This window comes from Pseudorasbora parva, chromosome 4, assembly GCF_024679245.1.
Source record: "Pseudorasbora parva isolate DD20220531a chromosome 4, ASM2467924v1, whole genome shotgun sequence".
Classification (NCBI taxonomy): Eukaryota; Metazoa; Chordata; class Actinopteri; order Cypriniformes; family Gobionidae; genus Pseudorasbora; species Pseudorasbora parva.
The window spans coordinates 52,462,402-52,485,995 of record NC_090175.1 but is presented as its reverse complement, the minus strand read 5'-3'; the positions used below and the strand labels follow the sequence as shown (position 1 = coordinate 52,485,995).

Genomic DNA, 23,594 nt, shown 5'->3' with positions numbered 1-23,594 from the left:
GGGTAGTCCGATAGACTTCTATAGAACTCAACTGCGTTGAAATTTGACGTCTTGGGTCCGCACACCGCAACCCGTTGACTGCCTTATGGGTCGACAGTATAATCAATAAAAATAAAAAGGAATAGGTTACAAAAACTATTTATGCCAGGGCGAGTCAGATGGTGGCCCCCAGATAATTTTTATCTGGCGCTCCAACTGGTTTTTGATGTTTAAAAACCCCCGCAATTGGATATCAAAGTGCCCTCTATATAAAGGTTTGGCGCGTTCGTCTTCGGTGATTTTAACAACGCACATGATGTACAACCGCATTCAGCGGTGAGTTTAACAACGCTCAACTGCAGGTAAAACGGCATTCAAAGGTGAGTTTGATCTAAGCAACGCTCAACTGCAGGTAAAGGGGCATTAAAAGGTGAGTTTAACAACGCTCCAAGGCGCATGCAAGTAAGCAGTTTAAGCGTTTTCTTGTCCATGTATGACACTGCTTTATTTATAGCATGCTGGATAACGTATTTTTATCGGAGGTTTGTTGATTATAATAAATATAATATGCTACGATTGAGTTCAATTAATCTTTTTTTTTTATTATTATTATTTTATTTTTTTATTAAATCCTCAAAATTAAACGCTGATGTCACCGTATGGGTGATCCCAAGGTTCATTGCGATTTTCTACTCGGTAAGTATAGGGGTTAATTAATAGAGATGGATTACACATCAAATTACACATCAAAAACTGTTCAATCAGGACAAGACGTTGTGTTTAGAAACTTTAGATTTGTAAGGTGGCCATTTCTTATGACGATAAATAATAGGACATTATAAAATTATAGCTTTCTGCACCAAATGTGCGGGCTAGCACATGTTAGCTAATTTAATTCAAGGTCATTTTTGTCGCATATAATCATGTATGATACAATCATAGAGGGATGTAAGATTTTTTGAAGTATTGCATTAAGAAGCATTGCATTAGCCCACAACTATTATCCAACATTATAAATGTTCAGAATGAAGAACGGTGTTGCCAGATTGGTTTGTTTTACAGTCTAATTGTTAAAAATCAACGCAAAATTATATAATACACAACCAAAATAAATCCATAATTGACAATACAAATGAATCCATAACTACTACACTGTAGCATAACAATTTTTCAATATGAAATAAAACAATTCATATGTATTGTAATGTAATAAGTAATGATGTCGTCAATTATTGACTGATTCAAAGTAAGTTAGCTTGCAAAATAAGTAAATTAGAAAATATATAACAATGACACGTATGAAAAATGATTGGTTATGCCAATAAGTTGTGTTGTGTTTGTTGATGCTGTCTAAAGTGCACTGTATAAAGTGTGTGTGTGTGTGTGTGTGTGTGTGTGTGTGTGTGTGTGTGTGTGTGTGTGTGTGTGTGATGTAGATTTTAAAATGTCTCCAAAGAAGTTCAAGCCTTGCCCATTCTGCCAAGCACCTAACCAGGTGAGGGAAAGTTTAATAGAGCATTATGTCCATAATTCAAACATTGGTTGGTATCAATATCAGCCATGAGTATCAAGATCAGTCCATACCTAGTGATATATTTTATTGTGAGTTTGCAGGCAACACCCAGCACTACAGTATTCTAGCCTAATATTTATATAAGCACCCACAGACGATTAAAGCCACCACATCCCAAAGCATGGGCAAACTAGACCAACATTTTCTCAAGTTCTTAAACCTTTAGTTATTCAGTATGTATGTAGTTGTTTGAACATGATCTTCAAATCTGAATTTATATTCTTTCCCTTCTCTCAACAGGTCCCCTAGTCCCTTCATCATTTACTTTCAAACTTCAGCTTCGTTACAAAGCAAAAACAAAGGCACTTTTAAGAGCCACGTTTGTCTAGTTAATTGTTGTCAGTCTGTTTGGTTCTCTGTTGTTCTTGCTCTTTTGCTCTTCCCCCCTATCTCTTTAGTGTTGTCTTTTTTGTCCTTGTTCATCATGAGTGACAATTCCAGTTTCAAACAGGTCCTTAATGAGCTTGATGAGCTGGTTGAAAAATCTAAATTAAATTATGAACTCCAGACCTTGGAAGATTTTATCAATAAGATGCCGGGAGAACTTGAGGCAGCACCATCCACCAGCCAGCAACCAGTCCAGAAGGCTCCACCATCCACCAGCCATCAACCTGTCAGGTGGCTGAAGAGAGACAGTGATGGAAATGTTGTCTATGACAGACCAAGGTCATCCCGAAACCAAACAGGTCAGTTTTCTTTTTTCAGTCATATTACTTTAAGGAGAACTCCTCTGTTTTTTCACATATATCTAAAATAGAGATATAGATTGTTTTACCATTTGGGATTGAATACATGAATCAGTAGCATGTCTGGCCTGAGAAATTAGGTTTTTATTACATTCTCATCCAAAGCGGTATAGACAACGAAATTGGGCCAATAGAATTTTGTATCATTGTGTGGAATAAAATTAGCTTTTAAAACTCTGGATTTGTAATGCTGTAAAGGTTAATTTGTTTTGTTTTTCTGCTGCAGCTACTAGTCACAGCTACAGTCGTAAGACTGGTGCACATAGGATGTTGGACAGCAGCGTTGCGATAGCCAACTACTGTCCTCCTGACACTGTTGGTATGTTCTTCATTTTATCTCTATTAGTTCATTATGTTTATAGATTCTAATAATTAGAATGTAAATTACATGTTTTTTTGTGACAGAATAACCAACAACATCCATGTTGCACACTTTGATAGTGTAGAAAGTTTTTTTTAAATATGATTTACTATTTTAACAGAGACTTTCCTTGAAGAGCTAAACCACTCACATGTTGATGACTTGGATGATCAGGAAGCAGCACCAGCACCACCACGAGCTTCCTCAGACTGGTCTACTCGAAAAAGTCTCCTCTCAGAGAGGTGGGAGAAAGAGAGACCCTGTCTGGTTAATACCATGGTGGCACAACAAAATGTGACTACTCAGATCTGCCAACAATGTGGCAGCAGTCCAGCTGTTATCCGTTGTCGTGACTGCCGACCACAACCATTCTTCTGTGCTGATTGTGATGTCCGTATACACCAAAACCACGTGTTCCATAACAGGGATGCAACAATAGCTGGATTCTTTCAGCCATTGCCTCCAACAACCTGTGTCGTGGAGAGGGCTCTTTCCCAGTGTGGTAAGCTGTATTTCTTTTTTTTTTTCTTTCTTTTTTTGTGTGTGTCCCATTTAGGGCTGCACAATTATTGCAATCGTAATTGCAATATGATCCAATGCAACTGCCTAATGGTAAAACCTGCAAATAATCATGATAGGTGACATTTGACTTTTATATTCACGTCATTCATCTTGACTGTGCAACTTCTGGTTGGTGGGTGTGCGTAGTACGTGATGGCTACAAAAATTCTGATTGGTGAAGTTCAGTCGGTCAGTGGATGTTAGGCCCTGTCCCAAATGGCACCCTAAACCCTCAGGGTCTTCCTCTGAGACCGCACTTTCATAACGTAATGCCGCTCTGATTGCCGGGTAGAAGTCCTCTGAGTAGCTTGCAAACTTACGGGCCAGCTGAAGTGATCATCGAGGGTGCATAGCAGCCGCAAAAGCGAGGCTTTCGAGCATCCTTCTTTAAGCTTAAATGACAAATGGGACACCCTATGGTCTTGTGGACTTAACAGACACGCGCACGCAATGGCCATTGTAAGTCCACAAGACCGAAAGTGCACATGAAGTGTGCCATTTGGGACAGGGCCCTAGTCTTCCTATACACTGGCTGTGCTTACCTATCAGAGGTGGCACAAATTAAAGAGACATTTGGAATATTGAACTGAATCGAATCGTTTACATTCAAAAATTGTATTGAAATGGTAATCGCTTTATCTGTCAGAAAAAGTGCAATTATATATTGTACAGCCCTAGTCCCATTCTCAGTTTATTTAAATAACTTCACAGTATAATAGGCTTTAGAGGAATCTTTCGAGTACTTTCTCTGAAACACACTTAATGATCTTTTATCTTTAAAGTTTTTTTAACATTGGTTTAAAAAAAAAAAATATTACAGAATACTTCCCAGTTAGTACATAGGAAGATGCTTGTCTTTAATCCCTGAATATGATGTGTCTTTCAGTGTGTATTGTGCCGTTGGTGATGCCAGAGAAAATATGTAGTTGTTCTCCAGGACCGTTGAGTGTCAACACAGGAAAAGTTGTTGCTGTGGTTACAATGAATGGTAAGAATGAAAATTAACTTAATGGAACATTCCAGATCAAGTGGCTGTAGCATCCATATCAAATTCTGGGCAAAGTGTCGATAGGGACCTGGGTTGGACTTTAACCTTATTCCACTCCATAGAGCTCAAATATATGCTATATGCCACAGGGCTCTACCACTTGCTTCCTGCCAATTTTCATTAACCTATTTGAATAAAAAAAAAAAGGTTGTGCTATTGGCTTCGTAAATGTGTCCCGATCTATTTCCATTCAAGCGTTCCCTATAGTGGTCTGAGCTGGGCAGGATTTTTAGTATTCTGAAAAGTTCCTGCAGTATTCTGTCCCGTGCCGCAATAATGTGACGTTTTAGTCCCGCTCCCGCCCGCATCTATAAACTTATGTCGGGACATGTGGGAGGGACCTCTTGTTCCTAATGCGTTTGTCAGAGTTGTGCATAATACAATGTGTCCTTGATTTTTCCAGGACGATATGATCTCAGTATGCCTGAGATGAAATGCGAGGCATGCAAAGCCACATGGAGCGCTGGAGTAGATGACTTGGTCCGTAATGACTACTGGCCTGCTACCCTTCACTTTTCCACAATGTACGCTACAGATGTGTTTTGTTCATATGAAGAGTTGAAGATGGCAGCACCAGGACTGTCCTGCCAAGCATTTTTAAGAATGCTTGATCAACGAACTGTCCGATTTGGCCGTGTGAGTATTAGGGGTGGGAAACACTAACAAATGGTATTAACGTGTATCGCAGAATGACTATGGTGACATTATCAACACATTGATTATTATAATTGGAGTATGTTGATGATATCAAAACACAGTGATTAAGCTATACTCGATACATTGATAGAACATCATCTAAGATTCAAAGTCTTTGTGTAAAACTACCACTCCGTAACGAAATCTAAATTTGTACACCACATTTTATCAACTCAAATTTGGCCTCACCTTTGACATTATTAACTTTAGTTAACTTAACTGTGAATTATGTTGACATGTTTTACTGTTCTGAAACAGACTGGGAAGATCACAGCAGACAGCTTCAGAAAAAGCTTTTTGGAGTGGGAGGCTGTTAAATTTGAGGTGGATAAGATCTGCAGGGAGGAGCATTTTGTCTGTCCTGCGTGCACCCCAGACATGCTTGCTGTTTCTGTGGACGGAAATCGCAAGCACTACCGCTTTAAGAATGCAGCAAGGTACTTACAAAATGTCTATAATTTGCAGTGTTGTTAAAGTAACCTTTGCTGTGTCATATTGAAAGTCAATGTGTACCCTTCTTTTATTTAGATCTGAAGAACAAGCCTTATTTGATGGCATCTTCATTGCAAAAGATGATGAAGTAGAGAGATTTGTGGATTACATTCATTCTACCACCAACCATGTAAACTTGTATAATATTTCCAAAAACACCACCAATAACATCTTACATTTGACATTGTTTGGGTGAGTTCTGACTATTTATATGAACCTTTTACCATGTTGTAGGTCTCTGGAAGAGGTGTCTGTGGAGGGGAGTGGTCAGCTGCCAGGGAAACGTCTCAGAGATCCTCAAGTAAAATTGATGAGGAGGGACTTGAGCTTGCAGTCTGTCGACATGGAGTTTTTCTTGGCGCTCTTAACATGTACAGGGGAGAAATCTATGCTTATCCCCTCTACCTGCAGAACAAGCTGGCAAATAAGCCAATACGCTTTTTTGCCATGGATGTAACCTGCAAGTACTGGCCCTACCTCAACAAAGTGGCAAAAACCTGCCCTGAGCTCCAGCATCTTCTTAGCATGAAACCATTCCTCTCAGTGTTTCATGCCAAAGCCCATGATTTTAAATGTGAGGTAAGAAAACATTACCATGTCGTTAACTGTCCCTAAACACCTGCAAAGGTATGTTGGCAGCATTTAAGCATTTTCTTTAATAGGTTAAATGGAGTGGAGCTTATCAGCAAGGGGCCGGATTGACACTTGGGGAGGAGGTTGAGCAGTGTAACGCCTTCCTCTCTAGGATTGCTGTAACGACGAAGCACATGTCCAAAGCAGGTAAGGTAACCACACACTGCACTACTTAGATTTAAAGTGTTACAAAAAATTGTAGCCAGTGAGGGACATGTGGTAAAACACAGATTAGTGTATTTTTTTCCATTTTTGCAGGACGTACAGACATGCTTACACTGATGGCCATGCGCTGGAATCAGCAAAAGTTTAATAACTTGGCTACTTCACTTGCCTGCCGATATCAGAAGGTAGAGATGATTATTGTTATGTTCTTATATTGTAAATACCTTCTATTGAATATTGTTGAAGGTATAACATTTTTCTTCTTTCATATCCTTTTTTTTGTTGTTATTTAAGGCCACAAAACGCCTGGAGAGCCAACTTCAGGACCTGGAAAGCATGAGAATCCAGCTGGCAGTGACACAGGTTGAAGTTGAGGGCTGGGTCACTGATATTAAGGAGTGGGCAGAAGGTGAGAGTTATACTATTACTTCAGTGTCTCAGTTCTGCAGAATAATGGGAGACATGCTTCTGCAAGTAATTACTGTTTTAAAATGAAATCATACATACACTGTTTTTTTGGTCATGTACTTTTGCAATTAAAATGCAAAATTTTAGTATGTAGTGCATGCACACTGAAAATCATGTCGAAACAAAATGCCAACAAAATTACCACAAAAAAAAGGAAGCAAAGAGGGATAATCCTTATGACTTCCCTGTGATGTTCTGTTACATTGAGACTTAGGTCATTTCAGTTACTGCCATGAAAATGTAAGCGAAATGTTTGCACTTTTCTTCTCAGCAACAACATCCCAAAAAAATGCTGATCTTGACGTGGTGACCAGTAGAATGGAGGTGCTGGTGGCCAGCATTAAAAGAAGGTCCCAACGCCTTTACAAAGACACCGATGGCAGCAAAGGTCGGGCCCGGATTCGGCGCAAAATCAGAGAGGAGAAGGCCATTCTTAGCTCTGTTGTTGAAAAATACAACAGTATGGTTCCAGATACAGAAAGAGTCATCTTTGACATCATTCTCTCTGACGAGACAGTTTGGCCATGGCAGCTTTCACATTGTGGTATGTATACAAATCTGTTGCCAATTTTGTTAGATTCACATAGTAGCACAACACCAATTATGCCTTATCACAGATTATTTCAGAAATTCTTTGAAAAATACTTAAAATTGACTTATTTTCCACAACTGTATCCCCAGACGCTGTAGATTTGAAAACCAAGAGGAAGGCCTTTGATGTTGTGATGGCAATAAGGAGGCTTGAGGAGGAGAAGAAGATTGTTCTTTCTGAGATGGCAAAGCATTGGAAATCTCTCTCCACTCGTGCAGACACACTCAAGGAGATGTCATGCCAGCTTTCCAGTGAGGCATTGAAAAGTATGTATTTAAGTAATGTGTTCATTGTACATTGTATTTTTTTTTTTCTGATCATTTTTGTTTTACTCCCATAAGGTGAGCTGTGGGATCCAAATGAACAAGGGATCAAGGGTTTCCTCAGCTTAACTTTGAGAAAGAAGCAAGAAGTCAGCAGAAGGATGAAGCATGCAAGAGACTGTTATGCTCAAGTTTTGACTGGAACAAGTATGGACTTCCAGAATGATTGGGATGGATACGACAGTGATTCTGAAATGTCAGATGACTGAGTTTGAGGAGCACTCTAAGTGAGAGATGAGCATTAAATAAATTTTATTTTGAATCCTTATATTTGTCAGTGTTTCCTTTTAATTTTTAGTTGTTTTTTTTAGCAGTGGGGGCAAGTGCAAACATATTCACCAGTTAACTTAATTTAAAACCGTGTATATATTACCTCTGGGTGCGGACCCCAAGAGGTAACCTTAGCTGACGCCAGATCAGTATTTTCAGATCATACGACCTATTCACTATACAAGCCGATCTGAGATCTAAAATAACGGGCACGTTGGTATAATTCAGGCAGGCATTACTAGTTGCTTGCAGATGTGTCAAAAATGAGTACACATATGTTGTAAATAAAAAAATATTTGTTTATAAATCTCTGCTTCATTATTAAAAATGTGTGTGTTTTCATTGTAACTGGTCAGAATCTGATTGGGGGGGGGGGGGGGGGGGGACATTTGTAAAATGGAGCTTGTCCTCATAATGTTTTCCATGCGTAAATGAAGTTTACAGCTACAATACACGCTATATAAGTTTGTAAAAAATAAAAAGGAACATGCAGGTGTAATGACTCTACAAAACAGCTTTCCCATACATGTTTCAACCATTGTCACAGCACACCTGAGAAGTCAATAAAAAAAGTAATAGTAGCCTACTTAATAAATGTAATGTAATGTAATGTTTTATGAACAACTTTTCTCGTAGTTTTCTCTTCTTTTTCCTGTTGGCTGCTTTCTAATGAGAAATGTGCATTTTATTTTTACTAAACTAAAGATACAGATAATATACATTCCCTGAATGAAGATTATCTTTCGTTGCTATGGCGGTTACTACGACGCTGAAACCACGCAGCTTGCATTATGTACTTCCGCCCAGAAATATTTTCTTCACCTTTTTCTCCTCAGAAAAAAATTAAATATGATAAGTGAACAATGCGGTATATTCATGTTAATGCTATTACATTTACTAATTTCTCCGTTAATTCTGAGAAATATGTTTTGTTGTTTTTTTCCCTCGTGCTGTGGGCGGAGTTTGCGCGTTCTACTGTTTTGGCTAAAATATCTTAAATAAACCAACATTTTTAATTTTTGTTAACATAGATTATCTAAATGTAGTGTAATTACTAGTTTGACTGCACTAGATATTTGATATATTCAGTAGATATATCTTTTTACAACCCTAGTTCACAACCCTAATTTGCAAACCAGAAGAACTACAACTGTAGTACATAGTCGGTTCAAGCTGCATGGTGTGGTTATAGGGAATTGAAGTTTTTACAACATTTGTGTTTTCCTTAGAATTTGATGTTGTAAATAGTTAGTTGAAAGTACAGTGAGGGGTTTAGGGGTATGGTAAACGCATCTATGTAATCAGATTTTGAATATGTCATTGTTAAGTGGGTTTAAATACATTTTAACCATATTTGACAGCACCCCCAGTTGTTGACTATACTGTATATACCTCAGTATGATAGCTGAGGTCAAGAGCAGTCTATACCAGTTTGTCCCATATCTGTAGCCTCTTTTGTTAATGAATTATAAGCCTTCAAATATGCACCAATGTGACGTTTCAAAGGTCAGTATTTCAAAGTAGGAGCCATATAGAGTTTTCATATTAATTTATGTTACTCTCCAGGTCAAGACCTTTCCAGCGATGTATTTGGTTTAGCTGTACAACAAAATTTAAATTTTCTCATTTCATGGATACAAGACCATCTCAGGTCTTGTTTCAGAGAGGACTTTGAGGTGTCAGTATATAAAGTGAACATGTTTGTTTGTTTGTTTGTTTTTTTTCTGATTGTGTTAACAGATTAATGACCCCACAACATGAGGAATACCTTGTACACACACACACACACACACACACACACACCACACACACACACACACACACACACGTTAGTTTTTTGTGACATATGGGGACATTCCATAGGCGTAATGGTTTTAATACCGTACACACACACACCCACACCCACCCACACACACACACACACACACACACACACACACACACACACACACACACACACACACCACACACACACACACAGACACGTTAGTTTTTGTGACATATGGGGACATTCCATAGGCGTAATGGTTTTAATACCGTACACACACCCACACCCACACCCACACACACCCACCCACACACACCAACCCACACACACACACCAACCCACCCACACACACACACACACACACACACACACACACACACACACACACACACACACCAACCCACACACACACACCAACCCACCCACACACACACACACACACACACACACACACACACACACACACACACACACCAACCCACACACACACACACACACACACACACACACACACACGTTAGTTTTTGTGACATATGGGGACATTCCATAGGCGTAATGGTTTTAATACCGTACACACACCCACACCCACACACACGTTAGTTTTTGTGACATATGGGGACATTCCATAGGTGTAAGGGTTTTAATACCGTACACACACCCACACACAACCACACACACCAAAAGACCACATTCTAGAATATAATTTGGGTAGTCGTCTCATCTTGTACCTGTAGTATTATTATTGGTATTCAAAACAAAGAGTACACATACTGTAGGCCCTGTGGCATCCTCTGTATTTATTTATCTGTTTAAAGATTTCGTTTCTATCCATAAAAAAAAGGAAAAATAGATTTCCCATTAACCTTTTCCTCCTTCCAACACCTGTCACTGTGAGAAACTACAAACCCAATTTCCAGAAAAGTTGGGATATTTGTATGCCAGTACCCCCTGGCATATGGGTGAGCTGCATGTGTGTGAAGGTACCATTGACACAGAGGCATATATTGTGATAACTAACACATTAATTTACATCATTATTTAATATAATGTTATTTGGGAATTAACACGATGTCAAATTTAATTAACAGCAATTCATATATTATTTCATCTATGATTCATATACAATGTTCATTAGTTGCTGTAGCAGTAATCATTAATAAATGGTTTAGTTCTTCATGAGCGATACATTAAATCCTTATAATCTAGATTCATCTTCTCACTTGTCCAGATGGATATGGTTATTACCTTTACATGGACAACATGGACTTGAGTTGTTGCTTAAATGTGTATGGCATAACTGATTACTTATATTTTCATGTTGTTTGTATTCAGTGCATTTCAAAGTAATCTGACCCAACCCTGCCAACTGTTCCTCAGTATAACATGGTGAGCTAAGCCTCAATGTTTCTACATAGTCAGTTTTGTATGGTATATTACACAGAATTTATCTGTGTACAGTATGTAAGTTTCTTACATCTTATTATGGGATCTGCTGTGACCTCTAATGTTTCAAAATGTTGGTAGCTCAGGTTGAATCTGAAAGTTCCCAGTTCTCTCTTATCCTAAGGGTTGATGAGCCAAAATCAACTCAATAGTCAGATGACAAATCACATTTGTATTTCTGTTTACATATATACAGATATCAGCAAGTATTTACAGACATTATCAGTTGCATACATAACCCTGATTATCACAATTCCAGTAACATAAAAGAGAGTAGAATATGAGAGCATATGTAGCAAACAAACTAATTTACAAAAACACAGTCAAGACTTTTGTCAAGACTTTAGAAACCTTTTCAAATCATTAAAGTGACCTGAGTCTGACTTTAGTCTCAAGTCAAGTGACTTGAGTCCCCACCTCTGCATCATCATCATCATCATCATCATCATCAGCAGCAGCATTATCATCATCATCGCTGATGTCATGTAGCCAATCCAATTCTTCATCCATTTCCCCTTCCTCCTCTTCCGCCAGCCTAGGAGTTCATTTGAGAATGCCTCTGTAGGTGCATGCTATAGTCTGCTGCCTGAGTCTGAAGTCTTGCAGTTTTCTCTTAGGTAGACTGATGAGGCCCTTGGACCCCTCCTCTGTGAATCCATTCATATAGCCTGTAAGGTCACACATGAATAATAATGGAATTACCGTCACACTAAACATTTAATCAGAGATAGATTATTCATGTTACAGTTCTCAATCGATTTGGTACATTTCTCCAAACTTAGGTAACTGCTCTCAATACATTTAACACAGTGATCCATACACTTTGTAATTGTCCTAAACAGATAGTAAATTCTCCTTACATACATCTCATTATCTCATACAAATTACAAATCAAAAGCATCATTTTCTCAAAACACTGAGCACAAAAAATCCCTAACGTTATCACAGCAATTTATACAGCCAATCAAATCTCTTAAATATATCAGGAAAAACATTTGCCGCTTTTTCATTGGTTTTCATAAAGATCACAAGCATTTTTGTGCCATTTTCAAAACACAACAAACAAAACTGTGAAAGCAATTTAATTCACAGAAATTCAATTCGGCCAACTGAAAAATTTCGATGTAATCAGTCATTTGAACATTTTAAATTGGAGACCTGAATTTTTTTTACAGTGTATACAACTAAACTCGTCATTAAAGAACTTTGAAGAACACAATTAAAGAACATGAAAAATGGGTAATTTCATTCATGTATTTGTGTATCTACAGCTGCATTTTTTATTAAATCAACAGAGAAAACACTTGTAGTTTTAATGTCAGTATTAACTTTTGATAAATGCATTAATAGAATAAACTGCAGTGCTTCATTATGCAGTGAATACTGAACTGTTTTGCCAATATAAGAATGTTTTTAGTTTGCTGTGTTAATAGTTTTGAGAGTAACTACATTAATTTGGAGAAATATGTAAAATCGATTTAGAAAAACTGTAAGATGAATGAAATTAAAATAATCTTTGAAGGCTAATTATCCTTAGTTTTTTGAGAAAATACTAGCATGATTGCTTTTCACTTTAAAATAGTTTGACCTACGAATGTTAAAATCCATAAAGCCAGATAGTTTGACTTACTTCCTGTTTGTGTGCGGACTGAAACGGTGGCCATCAGTGACTGAACCTTTTCTATGAAGCATACATTATTATGAAAAGTGTTTTTTTTTTAAAGTAGTAGTTTTTCTACTTACCAGGATATTGGTAGCTAGTACATGGTGAAGTTGGGATGGAGGAACTAGCACATGGAGAAGTACTGTTTGGAAATAAAAAATAACAAACCACATTAGAACAATTCTTTCGAACTCTTTGCCAGATGTACAAAAATAAACACTTCAAAACTATCAAGTGTTCTATCAAGAAACTATCAAACCTGAATGAATTTGGCATTATAATGTAATTTACATTATGAACGTGCAAGTATACAGAATATTGAGTGCCAACAGCACTATAAAACCAGCACTTACTCCAAATCACACATCGTCACTCTCCATTAAAGCACAGTACTTGAGTTCTGTACTTAAGTACATTTTTTGAGTTTCTGTTCTTTACTTGAGTATTATTTTTTTTTTAAAAAGGGAAATTTAATTTTGATACTCAAGTACTTTTAAATACAAATACTTCTGTACTTTTAAAAAATCTGAAAAAAATCTGTTTTTACAACTTTCACTTGTAACGGAGTAATATTTGACCAGTAGTACTTTTACTTTTACTCAAGTAATAGAGTTGTGTACTTTGTCCACCTCTGTTTGGTCATCATATTGCAATATATCATTTTACATGTTGATTTCAGCTGATTGGCTAACCCACAAGATGAATGGAAAGACATAAACAGAAATATAGGTACACTTTGATTTATTTGAACAGCTTTTAACAAAAATCAATAATAAAGAAAAAAATAACAGCATGACAGCATGTGTAACGTGGCTCCTCTTTCTCGTCTCAAATAGTCACATCCGTAACCAGGATGGCGACGTCACTCATGGCTGGCACCTCGTGGGAACTGGCAGGCCGGCTCCCATGTCTCCTCCCAGATTTTTCCACTGTATCAGTAAAAAAATAAATATTGTATGATTGTATGATAATTCTTGTATTTCATTGTTTTTATACAAACCTATACATATATAGTGCTTGATGCAATGTAACAGATAAACATCAGCCACATTAATTGATAAAATGATAGAAAGTTAACTAGCCAATAGCCGATATCAGTCAACAAGGCCAATTATAATTATTAATTATTTAAATATTTCAGAATAAACTGGTACATTTCTTGTTTTATTGAATTCATTATTTATTTAATTAATTTGGTCCTCCATAACAGTGTAACCAACAGTGTAATTCATATACAGGTAGGTCTCCAAAATTAAAATATTGTGCAATATTTCAAGCAATTTTTGTTGTTTTAATCTTGATGATTACAGTTACAGCTCATGAAAACCATAAATTATCAACTCAAAAAAATAGAATAAAGAGGAATACAAAAATGTTGACCTTTTGAAAATAGATGTACAAATCTGACTTATCAAAAATTGTTAATGCATACATTCTATATTGGTCTGGCTGCTTTTGCACAAATTACTGCATCAGTGTGGTGTGGTATGGAGGCCATCAGTGTATGGCATTGCTGAGGTGTTATGGAATCCCAGGTTGCTTTGATAGTGACCTTGAGGTTGTCTGTAATGTTGGGTTTGGTGTCTATCATTGTCCTCTCTATATGGGGTTCAGGTGAGATGAGTTAAGCACAGCAATACCATGCTAAGCAAACCAGTTACTAGCAATTTTGGCACTGTGGCAGAGGCAGAGTGCTGCTGGTAAAGGAAATCAGCATGTACATAAAGCTTGTCAGCAGATGGAACCATGGTCTAAAATCTTCAGGTAGAAGGCTGCATTGACTCTGGACTTAAAACCTAGTGGACATGACAATTCTCTCAACGCTGCTTGTTGGTTGCAAAACTTTGAGACAATCTGTACATTTGAAGTTGTGTGTGTTACAATATACATTCCAACCTTTATCCACCACCTATGAGATGGTTAAAAGTGGAAATAGAAAGGACATTTATGAAGGCAATATAACCCAATATAAAGCAGTACTTACCATGCAGAGCAAGGTAACCATTTCACCCTTACTTCTGCTTGACCCTACAGAAAGACACAAATATATAATCAGGTTTTAAAAATCATCATTTTTGGTTCAAGGTCACTTGGCCTTCAGTTGAACTTAAATGGACTTAAATTACCACTTTCTTAAATGGTCAGAATTTTGTGAAATGCCAGATGAGCCATAGACAATGAAGAGATGATCAGAGTCTAATGAAAAATATATTTCTTACCTCATTTATCCTTCTTCCTGTTATGGAGTCATATTTGAAAACTTGCTGCCTACTACATTTCCGGCAACCTTAAATGACAAAAAATAAATAAATGAATAAATTATAAATTAACCATAAATGTCAAAACACTTTAACAATTTACACTTTAACAAATTCTTAACCCAGTTTCATAAAACCTGGGGACCAACATTAACCATTGTCCTTGAACTTTGAAAATATCAGAAAATACAGCTAAATAACTAAAGAATACATTATATTAAGGGCCATTCACACCAAGAACGATAACTATATAAAAAAATATTGTTCTCGTTAATATGATAAACTATAACGATAATGACATGGAGAACAATATCATTGGGGATCACTTTTAAAGTGATTTTGAGAACGATAAAAAGCTAACAGCCAATAAGAACCCTTCACATTTTAGCCATCACATTTATTAACACAAAGCAAAACTTTGCTTATCGTTGGTCAGTCTGGGCTCTTTTATCGTTATGGTTATAGTTATCATTCCTGGAATGAAGGGGCTGACTACTATTTGAGCTGACCACTGATCTGTGTGTGTGTGTATTCATCTCTCCTCAAGTGTGTATTGTTCATTGCTTTACTCCTAGTGTGTGTGTTCAGTACTGAAAGGTATGTATGTGAGGACAAATTCCTTTGTGTATTACAAAAATGTAAAATTACTCACTATTAACTGATTGACTGTACTTAAATTCACCTGGAAATTTCTGTATTTCATATATAATGATTACAAAAAGGGGAAATTAATGCATAGTGTGCTATGACCACAGTTAACTTACACTTTCTTTTTTTTGGGGGGGGTTGTTCCTTCACAGGGAGAGAGACAGGGTATAAATTTAAAAGGAAAAATTTCTCCTTTTGTTGGTCCTGAGGCTGGGGCTCGGTCTGGGTCTCTGACAGGTCCTGAGGCTGGGGCTCGGTCTGGGGCTCGGTCTGGGGCTCTGACAGGTCCTGAGGCTGGGGCTCGGTCTGGGGCTCTGACAGGTCCTGAGGCTGGGGCTCGGTCTGGGGCTCGGTCTGGGCCTCTGGCAGGTCCTGAGGCTGGGGCTCGGTCTGGGGCTCGGTCTGGGGCTCTGACAGGTCCTGAGGCTGGGGCTCGGTCTGGGGCTCTGACAGGTCCTGAGGCTGGGGCTCGGTCTGGGGCTCTGACAGGTCCTGAGGCTGGGGCTCGGTCTGGGGCTCTGACAGGTCCTGAGGCTGGGGCTCGGTCTGGGGCTCGGTCTGGGTCTCTGACAGGTCCTGAGGCTGGGGCTCGGTCTGGGCCTCTGGCAGGTCCTGAGGCTGGGGCTCGGTCTGGGGCTCTGGAAATGTTGTTGTGGAGTTCCCTACAATATTGTATGTTAATTTTCAATATTTCCTCATCATAAAAAAAAACCCAGTTTAAAACTGTCATGACTTAAATTACACAAATCCTACCTTCTTTCATCAGTACAAAATTGTAGGCCTTTTTCATGGTGGCCACAATTTTTATGTTGTCTTCAGTGGGTGGCAGATGAGTCACCACATCGGCCGCCCACTTTCCAGAGACCTTATCTTTCTTGGCGTAAAAAAGAATTGGGACATAGCCCAATGCACTTAGTTTTTTTACCTGTAATAAATAAATGCAGACAGCAAAAATTTGTTATTCCTACTGCATTTTTTTCCATCCTATTGAAAAAAATTGCATTAAATATCCCAAGCTAGGAGCCCTCCCCCGGACAGCCCGTACGCCAAATACGCATAAACTTTGATCTAGAATCTAGATATAAAATCTTGATTATAAATGCACTAATAAATTAAAACATTAACATTTAACATTTTTTTGTGATTATGACTAATCAAGTCAATCTGTTGTGTATCACCTGAATCACTTCACTCAGGTCATGATGAACCGTTCTTCCTGCTGCTTAGCTTTGCTTATTTGAATTAAGATAGCTGATGAATGTGGATAAATGTTTGATCATTAGTGATTCTAATCTGTAGTTAGCAATCTGGGTTTCTAACGGGAACACTAAAAGTCCTAACACCCTTCAAAAATAATTATATTGATTGGACACACAAAACAAAATATGATAACAAAAATTAATTTTGACTGGACTCCCTCTTTGGCCACCTATCCACCTGATCCAAACGCTACAGTGATAAATGGATAATTTAAGTAACAGAGATTGTTTTGGCTTTATAGCGGTTCTTGAATAAAGACTGATGGCATTCACATGCGCATTCTATTCCATGCATGCATGCATGTCAATAAAATTACAAATTAATTAAAATAATATGTTACACCAATGCCATCTATGACTACCTCAAATTAATTCACTGACAGATGAAACTTATTTTTGTAAAATGAGGCCCTTGCCCTATCACACAATATTAATGAAAGTGAAACAAATCATATTGCTTAATGAAATATGAGCATTTCTACTTACTGCAATATGGGCAGAGTCCACCACCCTTCCTGCATTTCTATTTTTTAGGACCCTTTCCCCCCACTTCCTGTCCAGGTTTTTTTTTTTGGCCGCTACTTTGTTTTTTTGGGAGATGGCTGCGAAACAAGAGCTGCAGGTTTTGCAGCTCACCTGTGTTGGTAAAATTATACCAAAGTCAGACATCATATGATGTGGAAATGATCAAGATACAGTTTAACTTGGCTGTATACAGGAAAAAGAGGAACACAAGAAGCACAGTGCAATTCAGACTATGCATCTCTAGATTGACACAGGATTATTATTATTATTATAATCATACAGTGAAAGTGGTAGATGTAGACACCCAGGCTACTCTAATCAATGTTGCCTATGGCGTTTTGTTGATTTATATCAACCAGACGCCTTACATTATCACTGTTTTGTAACAGTACAGATATCATACAGGGTCATTTAGTAAGCGCATACTTTAGTGTCCAATTGACCTAATAATGAGAAATGTAGAACATTAAAACCAAATATTTGAATTATGGACATAATGCTTTATTCAACTTTCCCTCACCTGGTTAGATGCTTGGCAGGAGGGGCAAGGCTTGAATTGCTTTGGAGACATTTTGAAATCTACATCACACACACACACACACACACACACACACACACACTTTATACAGTGCACTTTAGACAGCATCAACAAACACAACACAACTTATTGGCATAACCAATCATTTTTCATACGTGTCATTGTTATATATTTTCTAATTTACTTATTTTGCAAGCTAACTTACTTTGAATCAGTCAATAATTGACGACATCATTACTTATTACATTACAATACATATGAATTGTTTTATTTCATATTGAAAAATTGTTATGCTACAGTGTAGTAGTTATGGATTCATTTGTATTGTCAATTATGGATTTATTTTGGTTGTGTATTATATAATTTTGCGTTGATTTTTAACAATTAGACTGTAAAACAAACCAATCTGGCAACACCGTTCTTCATTCTGAACATTTATAATGTTGGATAATAGTTGTGGGCTAATGCAATGCTTCTTAATGCAATACTTCAAAAAATCTTACATCCCTCTATGATTGTATCATACATGATTATATGCGACAAAAATGACCTTGAATTAAATTAGCTAACATGTGCTAGCCCGCACATTTGGTGCAGAAAGCTATAATTTTATAATGTCCTATTATTTATCGTCATAAGAAATGGCCACCTTACAAATCTAAAGTTTCTAAACACAACGTCTTGTCCTGATTGAACAGTTTTTGATGTGTAATTTGATGTGTAATCCATCTCTATTAATTAACCCCTATACTTACCGAGTAGAAAATCGCAATGAACCTTGGGATCACCCATACGGTGACATCAGCGTTTAATTTTGAGGATTTAATAAAAAAATAAAATAATAATAATAAAAAAAAAAGATTAATTGAACTCAATCGTAGCATATTATATTTATTATAATCAACAAACCTCCGATAAAAATACGTTATCCAGCATGCTATAAATAAAGCAGTGTCATACATGGACAAGAAAACGCTTAAACTGCTTACTTGCATGCGCCTTGGAGCGTTGTTAAACTCACCTTTTAATGCCCCTTTACCTGCAGTTGAGCGTTGCTTAGATCAAACTCACCTTTGAATGCCGTTTTACCTGCAGTTGAGCGTTGTTAAACTCACCGCTGAATGCGGTTGTACATCATGTGCGTTGTTAAAATCACCGAAGACGAACGCGCCAAACCTTTATATAGAGGGCACTTTGATATCCAATTGCGGGGGTTTTTAAACATCAAAAACCAGTTGGAGCGCCAGATAAAAATTATCTGGGGGCCACCATCTGACTCGCCCTGGCATAAATAGTTTTTGTAACCTATTCCTTTTTATTTTTATTGATTATACTGTCGACCCATAAGGCAGTCAACGGGTTGCGGTGTGCGGACCCAAGACGTCAAATTTCAACGCAGTTGAGTTCTATAGAAGTCTATCGGACTACCCTGCACGTTGAAAAATAACGCCAAAGGTATACCCATTGCGTTCAAAAGTGACGCCATGGTCCCTTGACCATGCGTCAGACATTTGACGAGTAGGGAGTGAGACTGTGTTGGTCAAACAGACATATACTAAAACACATAACTATACTATAACACAAAACTTTTTTATTATTATTATTATTATGTATGAAGTTTATACATAATAATTTTAAGGCAATGGGTTTCGTCACGTTTTAGTTTTACTGATTACTGTTCACAGTGTGAACTCATCTGAAAATGATGTGCATATTATGTGGTGCTGCACTTGGTTTTAACAGTATTGAATTCATTTTTGAGAAATACATCTAATAAATGATCTAATATTCTACATATCCAGCTATTGAGTATGTATAATTCATTTGGGGGAAAATAATGATGTAATTATTTGTGCATTGGTGTAATAACTTGTGTTGCAGTATTGAAATCCCTCAGTTGTGTGACTGTCTCTAAGCCATTGCAGTCTTCCGAGTCCACATTTTTAGAGAAATAATGTTGCATAAAATGTGGAGCCTATCCCGCCTGTGTGGGATAGGAAAAAGTGCTTAGAGGGTGCACTTGAGTCTCCTTCTGAAATATAAAATGACAAATAGGACACTCTACAGCCTCATGGAGTTAATGGGAACGCAAAAGACCACAAGTGCACTTCAAGTGTGCAATTAGGGCCGAGTCAGCTCAGTTAATTCCTTTTTTTTCCCTTCGTCATTCCAGGTCAAAATCCTGTTAGGAATTTAAAGTGAGACCATTAATTCTGAACTTTTCAAGTGTAATCAAATAACATATATTCTTAAGAACAAAATGACTGTCTGCAATCACAAGTATTTTAAAGTTTCTAACAAGGAAACACTGGTCTTTATCTGAACAGTCCACTGCTCATCATTAAATCAATCCAAATTGTGTCCCCACCTACTCTGCTCATATTCCCTACATTATTGATCACCTTCAATTTTCTGTCTTGACACTTTTCATCAGCTTCAACAGTGTATTTTCACGCAAAAGAATCAGGACCACAGCACCTCACCTTTGATAAGGACATTGATGTTAGCCATTACAAAAATATGACTCTGCCCTAGAAGTTTGTCCTCCCTAGAGGGTCTCCTACATCAAATCTGAACTCGTCTTGACTTTCTGTTTTCTCTTTGAGGAAGCCGAAGTTCACTCAGCAGGCGCTAATGTCTTCAGATGTCTCTCACCCCCTCGGGCCACCAGACTCTGCCTGGACCACCCAATCCTCAGAGGAGCCCTACATATCTCCAAGTTCTTCACTTTTACCAAACCTGCTAAGTACCTCTGAGGAAATGTGTTTTGGATTAGGAAGCAAGGGATTGCAAGCCAAGATTTTTCAAATGTTTTAGATCTGGAATCGGTGATAAAAATCACTGGTTAAAGGAAAAGGCAGTTGGGATTGGCAGAGGTTTTTCTTGTCTTTTTTTTCAGATTTCAGTCCAACACACAAATATAACATATAAAATCATATGACTCTCTGATGTGTATGATCGCATTGGTAGATCATTTCACACTGGTCCCTGAAGTTTATGATCGCATTGGATTTGCACGTCTATAAAGCCTAAAGTATCATATTTTTTGAAGGCCTCTAAATAATGAGCAAAACATCTACATGCGTTCTATTGTATTCTGTGTTTTAGCAAGTAAAAGGCATTTTATACGCAGTACTTTCTGGGCTGTAATCTAAAGCGTTACCTTGCAATCTTTTGAATGGGGAACAAAAGCAGTTTATGGCTGCTCTGCTTTTAGAATCGCATCCTGTAATAATCAGAATCAATTGCTTTAGCTTTAATAATTACTTATAATTATTAAATGTCTTCTAACCTATCTATTTTGAATTATTGGTGACTGCTAAGTCAATGTGAAAAAATAGAGAATTGATGTGCTTTGACAGCAGATACAGGAATTATTCTTAGATACCCAGATGGATCTGTCTGATCTAAATGCATCTGTTGTCTGGTTTGCAGACTTATTCCAAGATTATCTCTCTCATTCTTGCTATCTCTATCCATCCCTTAATACCTCCATAAACATCTCTCCATCCATGTTTTCCAGTGATGCATCATCCTGGATGGATTACTTTGCCCTTAGTAACCAAACTGTTTGTGTGAATCTGCGTAAGTCAGTGATTAACCCTCCACATGGTTTAACTAACCAGACCAAAGCTCATGATGTCAGCGTCACAGCATTAAAAGACATAGTTTGTGGAAGAAATGAATGCGGTTTGCTGTTATTTTGTTTGGTAGCGGGAAATATTGGTGAATAAAATCCAGGTTTTTGCACAAAGGTGGTACAACTGTAATGCATTTTCTCTCGTACCGTTTTGAATCCCAATAACATTCATTATCATAAGTGGTGTTTTGAAGGAAGCCCATGGCTTGCCCCCATATATTGTCCCTGGCAGAGGGGCATGTCTGATTACACAATATTTCCAGTGTGGTGATTGCCACTGTCCTTCAAGCTTGAGTCAATGTGATAATGGCCAGAGGAACATGGAGTTTATAATGAACTGTTGACAGCCGTAATGGCACTGTTCATCCTGTTGATTATCTGTTAATGCAGGATGGTCGACAGAATGTTATTTGAGATATTTTTCAAAGTCTCTGTGTGTGTGTGTGTGTGTGTGTGTGTGTGTGTGTGTGTGTGTGTGTGTGTGTGTGTGGTGAGAGAGAGAGGAGAGAGAGAGAGAGAGAGAGAGAGAGAGAGAGAGAGAGAGAGAGAGAGAGAGAGAGAGAGAGAGAGAGAGAGAGAGAGAGAGAGAGAGAGAGAGAGAGAGAGAGAGAGAGAGAGAGAGAGAGAGAGAGAGAGAGAGAGAAGAGAGAGAGAGAGAGAGAGAGAGAGAAGAGAGAGAGAGAGAGAGAGAGAGAGAGAGAGAGAGAGAGAGAGAGATTTATATGGTATTAGTCTGAGTCTGGTATTAATTTCTTTCATACCATATTTTACAAGTAGGGCTGTTGGTATGAAAGTATACACTGTGCATCGGTAGAATTTTGTCAACCAGATTTTTTTTTTTTTTTCTGCATTGCTACATTTGCTGAGCTATGAGTGGGGAGGATTGTTTTATAGACAAAATATGTAATTTCAGCAACACCAGTGGCACTCTGTGGAATTACAAAAATTTGCAATATTTTCAAACAACCTTGCAAAGAAACCCTTTAGTGTATCGCAACTCCCCTAGTCTTGTGTAACCAGAGATTCAAACTGATGGCAGAAGGTCTGGACTTCAGCGCAGATTTCCTTGTCCAAGCACCGCCCAGACACTGTCTTACTGACATGTAAAGCAACCAATCACAGTTAGTTTGCTCCGCATACTGTTTAGGGGCGTAAAAAAAGGCAACATCAATGTCTCTATGCTACAGACCAGTGTGTAAAACTCTTGGACATATTTTAAGGAGTCTATCTTTAAAACATCTCTATCAAAGACATCCTGTAGAATTCAACCAATCAGATGATGACTTTGAAAATCCTGCCTAAAAAAAACGCACAAACGTCCTTAGTTGACCTCAGACAACAGTATTTTTATTTATTTTTTAAGCCAGTTCATGACAATTTTAAGCCCTTTCAACTCTTATATTGATAATTGTTTATCATGGGGTTGTAAGGTATTTTCATCATTTACAGGGGCTAGTCAGTGATTGTATTGCCGTCTGAATCCAGAATGTCAGTGTTTTTCACCCACCACCCACATAAAAACCCTGGCCAAATTACCTACAAACACCAAGGTGATGTGATCATTTAATTGCCATTTGAATCCACATCTCTGAGTTTTCAAAAAGAGTTAACTTCAAAATTCACAGTTCAGGTTGTCATTTTTGACCACTGCAGAGTACCGTACCATTGCATTTCACTTTAAATATACCAATAAGATTTTGCCGACAATTGTATTACTAAACTACTGGAAAGTATTTACAAGAACAATATTTTATCACCACTGAAAAGAGAAACATGAAAATCAATTATTTTCGAAATAGGACTTTATTACGGTAGCAATAAAAAATGACTGTCCGAATATGGCTTTATTTTTAGTTTAGCTGGGGAAAGGATAAAAACAACATTAAAATACAGTGCATTTCCTGAAGATAACATGGTTCTCAACATTTTGCTTCCCTGAAATATT

General features: G+C 37.6%; 1 protein-coding gene and 2 long non-coding RNA genes across 4 annotated transcripts in view; 1 reads left to right on the top strand and 2 right to left on the bottom strand.

Annotated features, from left to right (window-relative positions):
* Nucleotides 1-23,594, bottom strand: part of LOC137074160 (uncharacterized) — a 120,069-nt gene that overhangs the window by 67,216 nt on the left and 29,259 nt on the right. The window lies entirely within an intron of this gene.
* Nucleotides 155-8,009, top strand: LOC137074159 (uncharacterized). 2 transcript variants are annotated; one of them, XM_067442851.1, is made up of 16 exons: nt 155-675; nt 1,416-1,474; nt 1,793-2,238; nt 2,525-2,617; nt 2,781-3,161; nt 4,107-4,208; nt 4,672-4,904; nt 5,223-5,401; nt 5,493-5,586; nt 5,691-6,035; nt 6,119-6,236; nt 6,348-6,439; nt 6,549-6,663; nt 6,994-7,266; nt 7,404-7,580; nt 7,656-8,009. In XM_067442851.1, the coding sequence occupies exons 1-16, from the start codon at nt 436-438 to the stop codon at nt 7,844-7,846; spliced, it is 3,138 nt and encodes a 1,045-aa protein (XP_067298952.1). In that variant the 5' UTR covers nt 155-435; the 3' UTR covers nt 7,847-8,009. The 2 variants fall into 2 exon arrangements, with proteins under 2 accessions (XP_067298952.1, XP_067298953.1); XM_067442852.1 differs by lacking the exons at nt 155-675; nt 1,416-1,474 and having other exon boundaries at nt 1,486-2,238.
* LOC137074157 (uncharacterized) lies at nt 11,558-15,929 on the bottom strand. The gene is made up of 5 exons (XR_010904926.1): nt 15,804-15,929; nt 15,001-15,068; nt 14,766-14,809; nt 12,862-13,710; nt 11,558-11,786 (listed from the first exon to the last, which is right to left on the bottom strand). It is a non-coding gene; the product is annotated as an uncharacterized lncRNA (long non-coding RNA).

Bases quoted from the DNA above. Each gene is read 5' to 3' on its own strand.
- LOC137074159 (XM_067442851.1), top strand. From the start codon at position 436: ATGCAAGTAAGCAGTTTAAGCGTTTTCTTGTCCATGTATGACACTGCT. The intron at 6,036-6,118 runs GTAAGAAAACAT...TTTCTTTAATAG, and splicing joins CCCATGATTTTAAATGTGAG to GTTAAATGGAGTGGAGCTTA. The intron at 6,440-6,548 runs GTAGAGATGATT...TTGTTATTTAAG, and splicing joins TTGCCTGCCGATATCAGAAG to GCCACAAAACGCCTGGAGAG.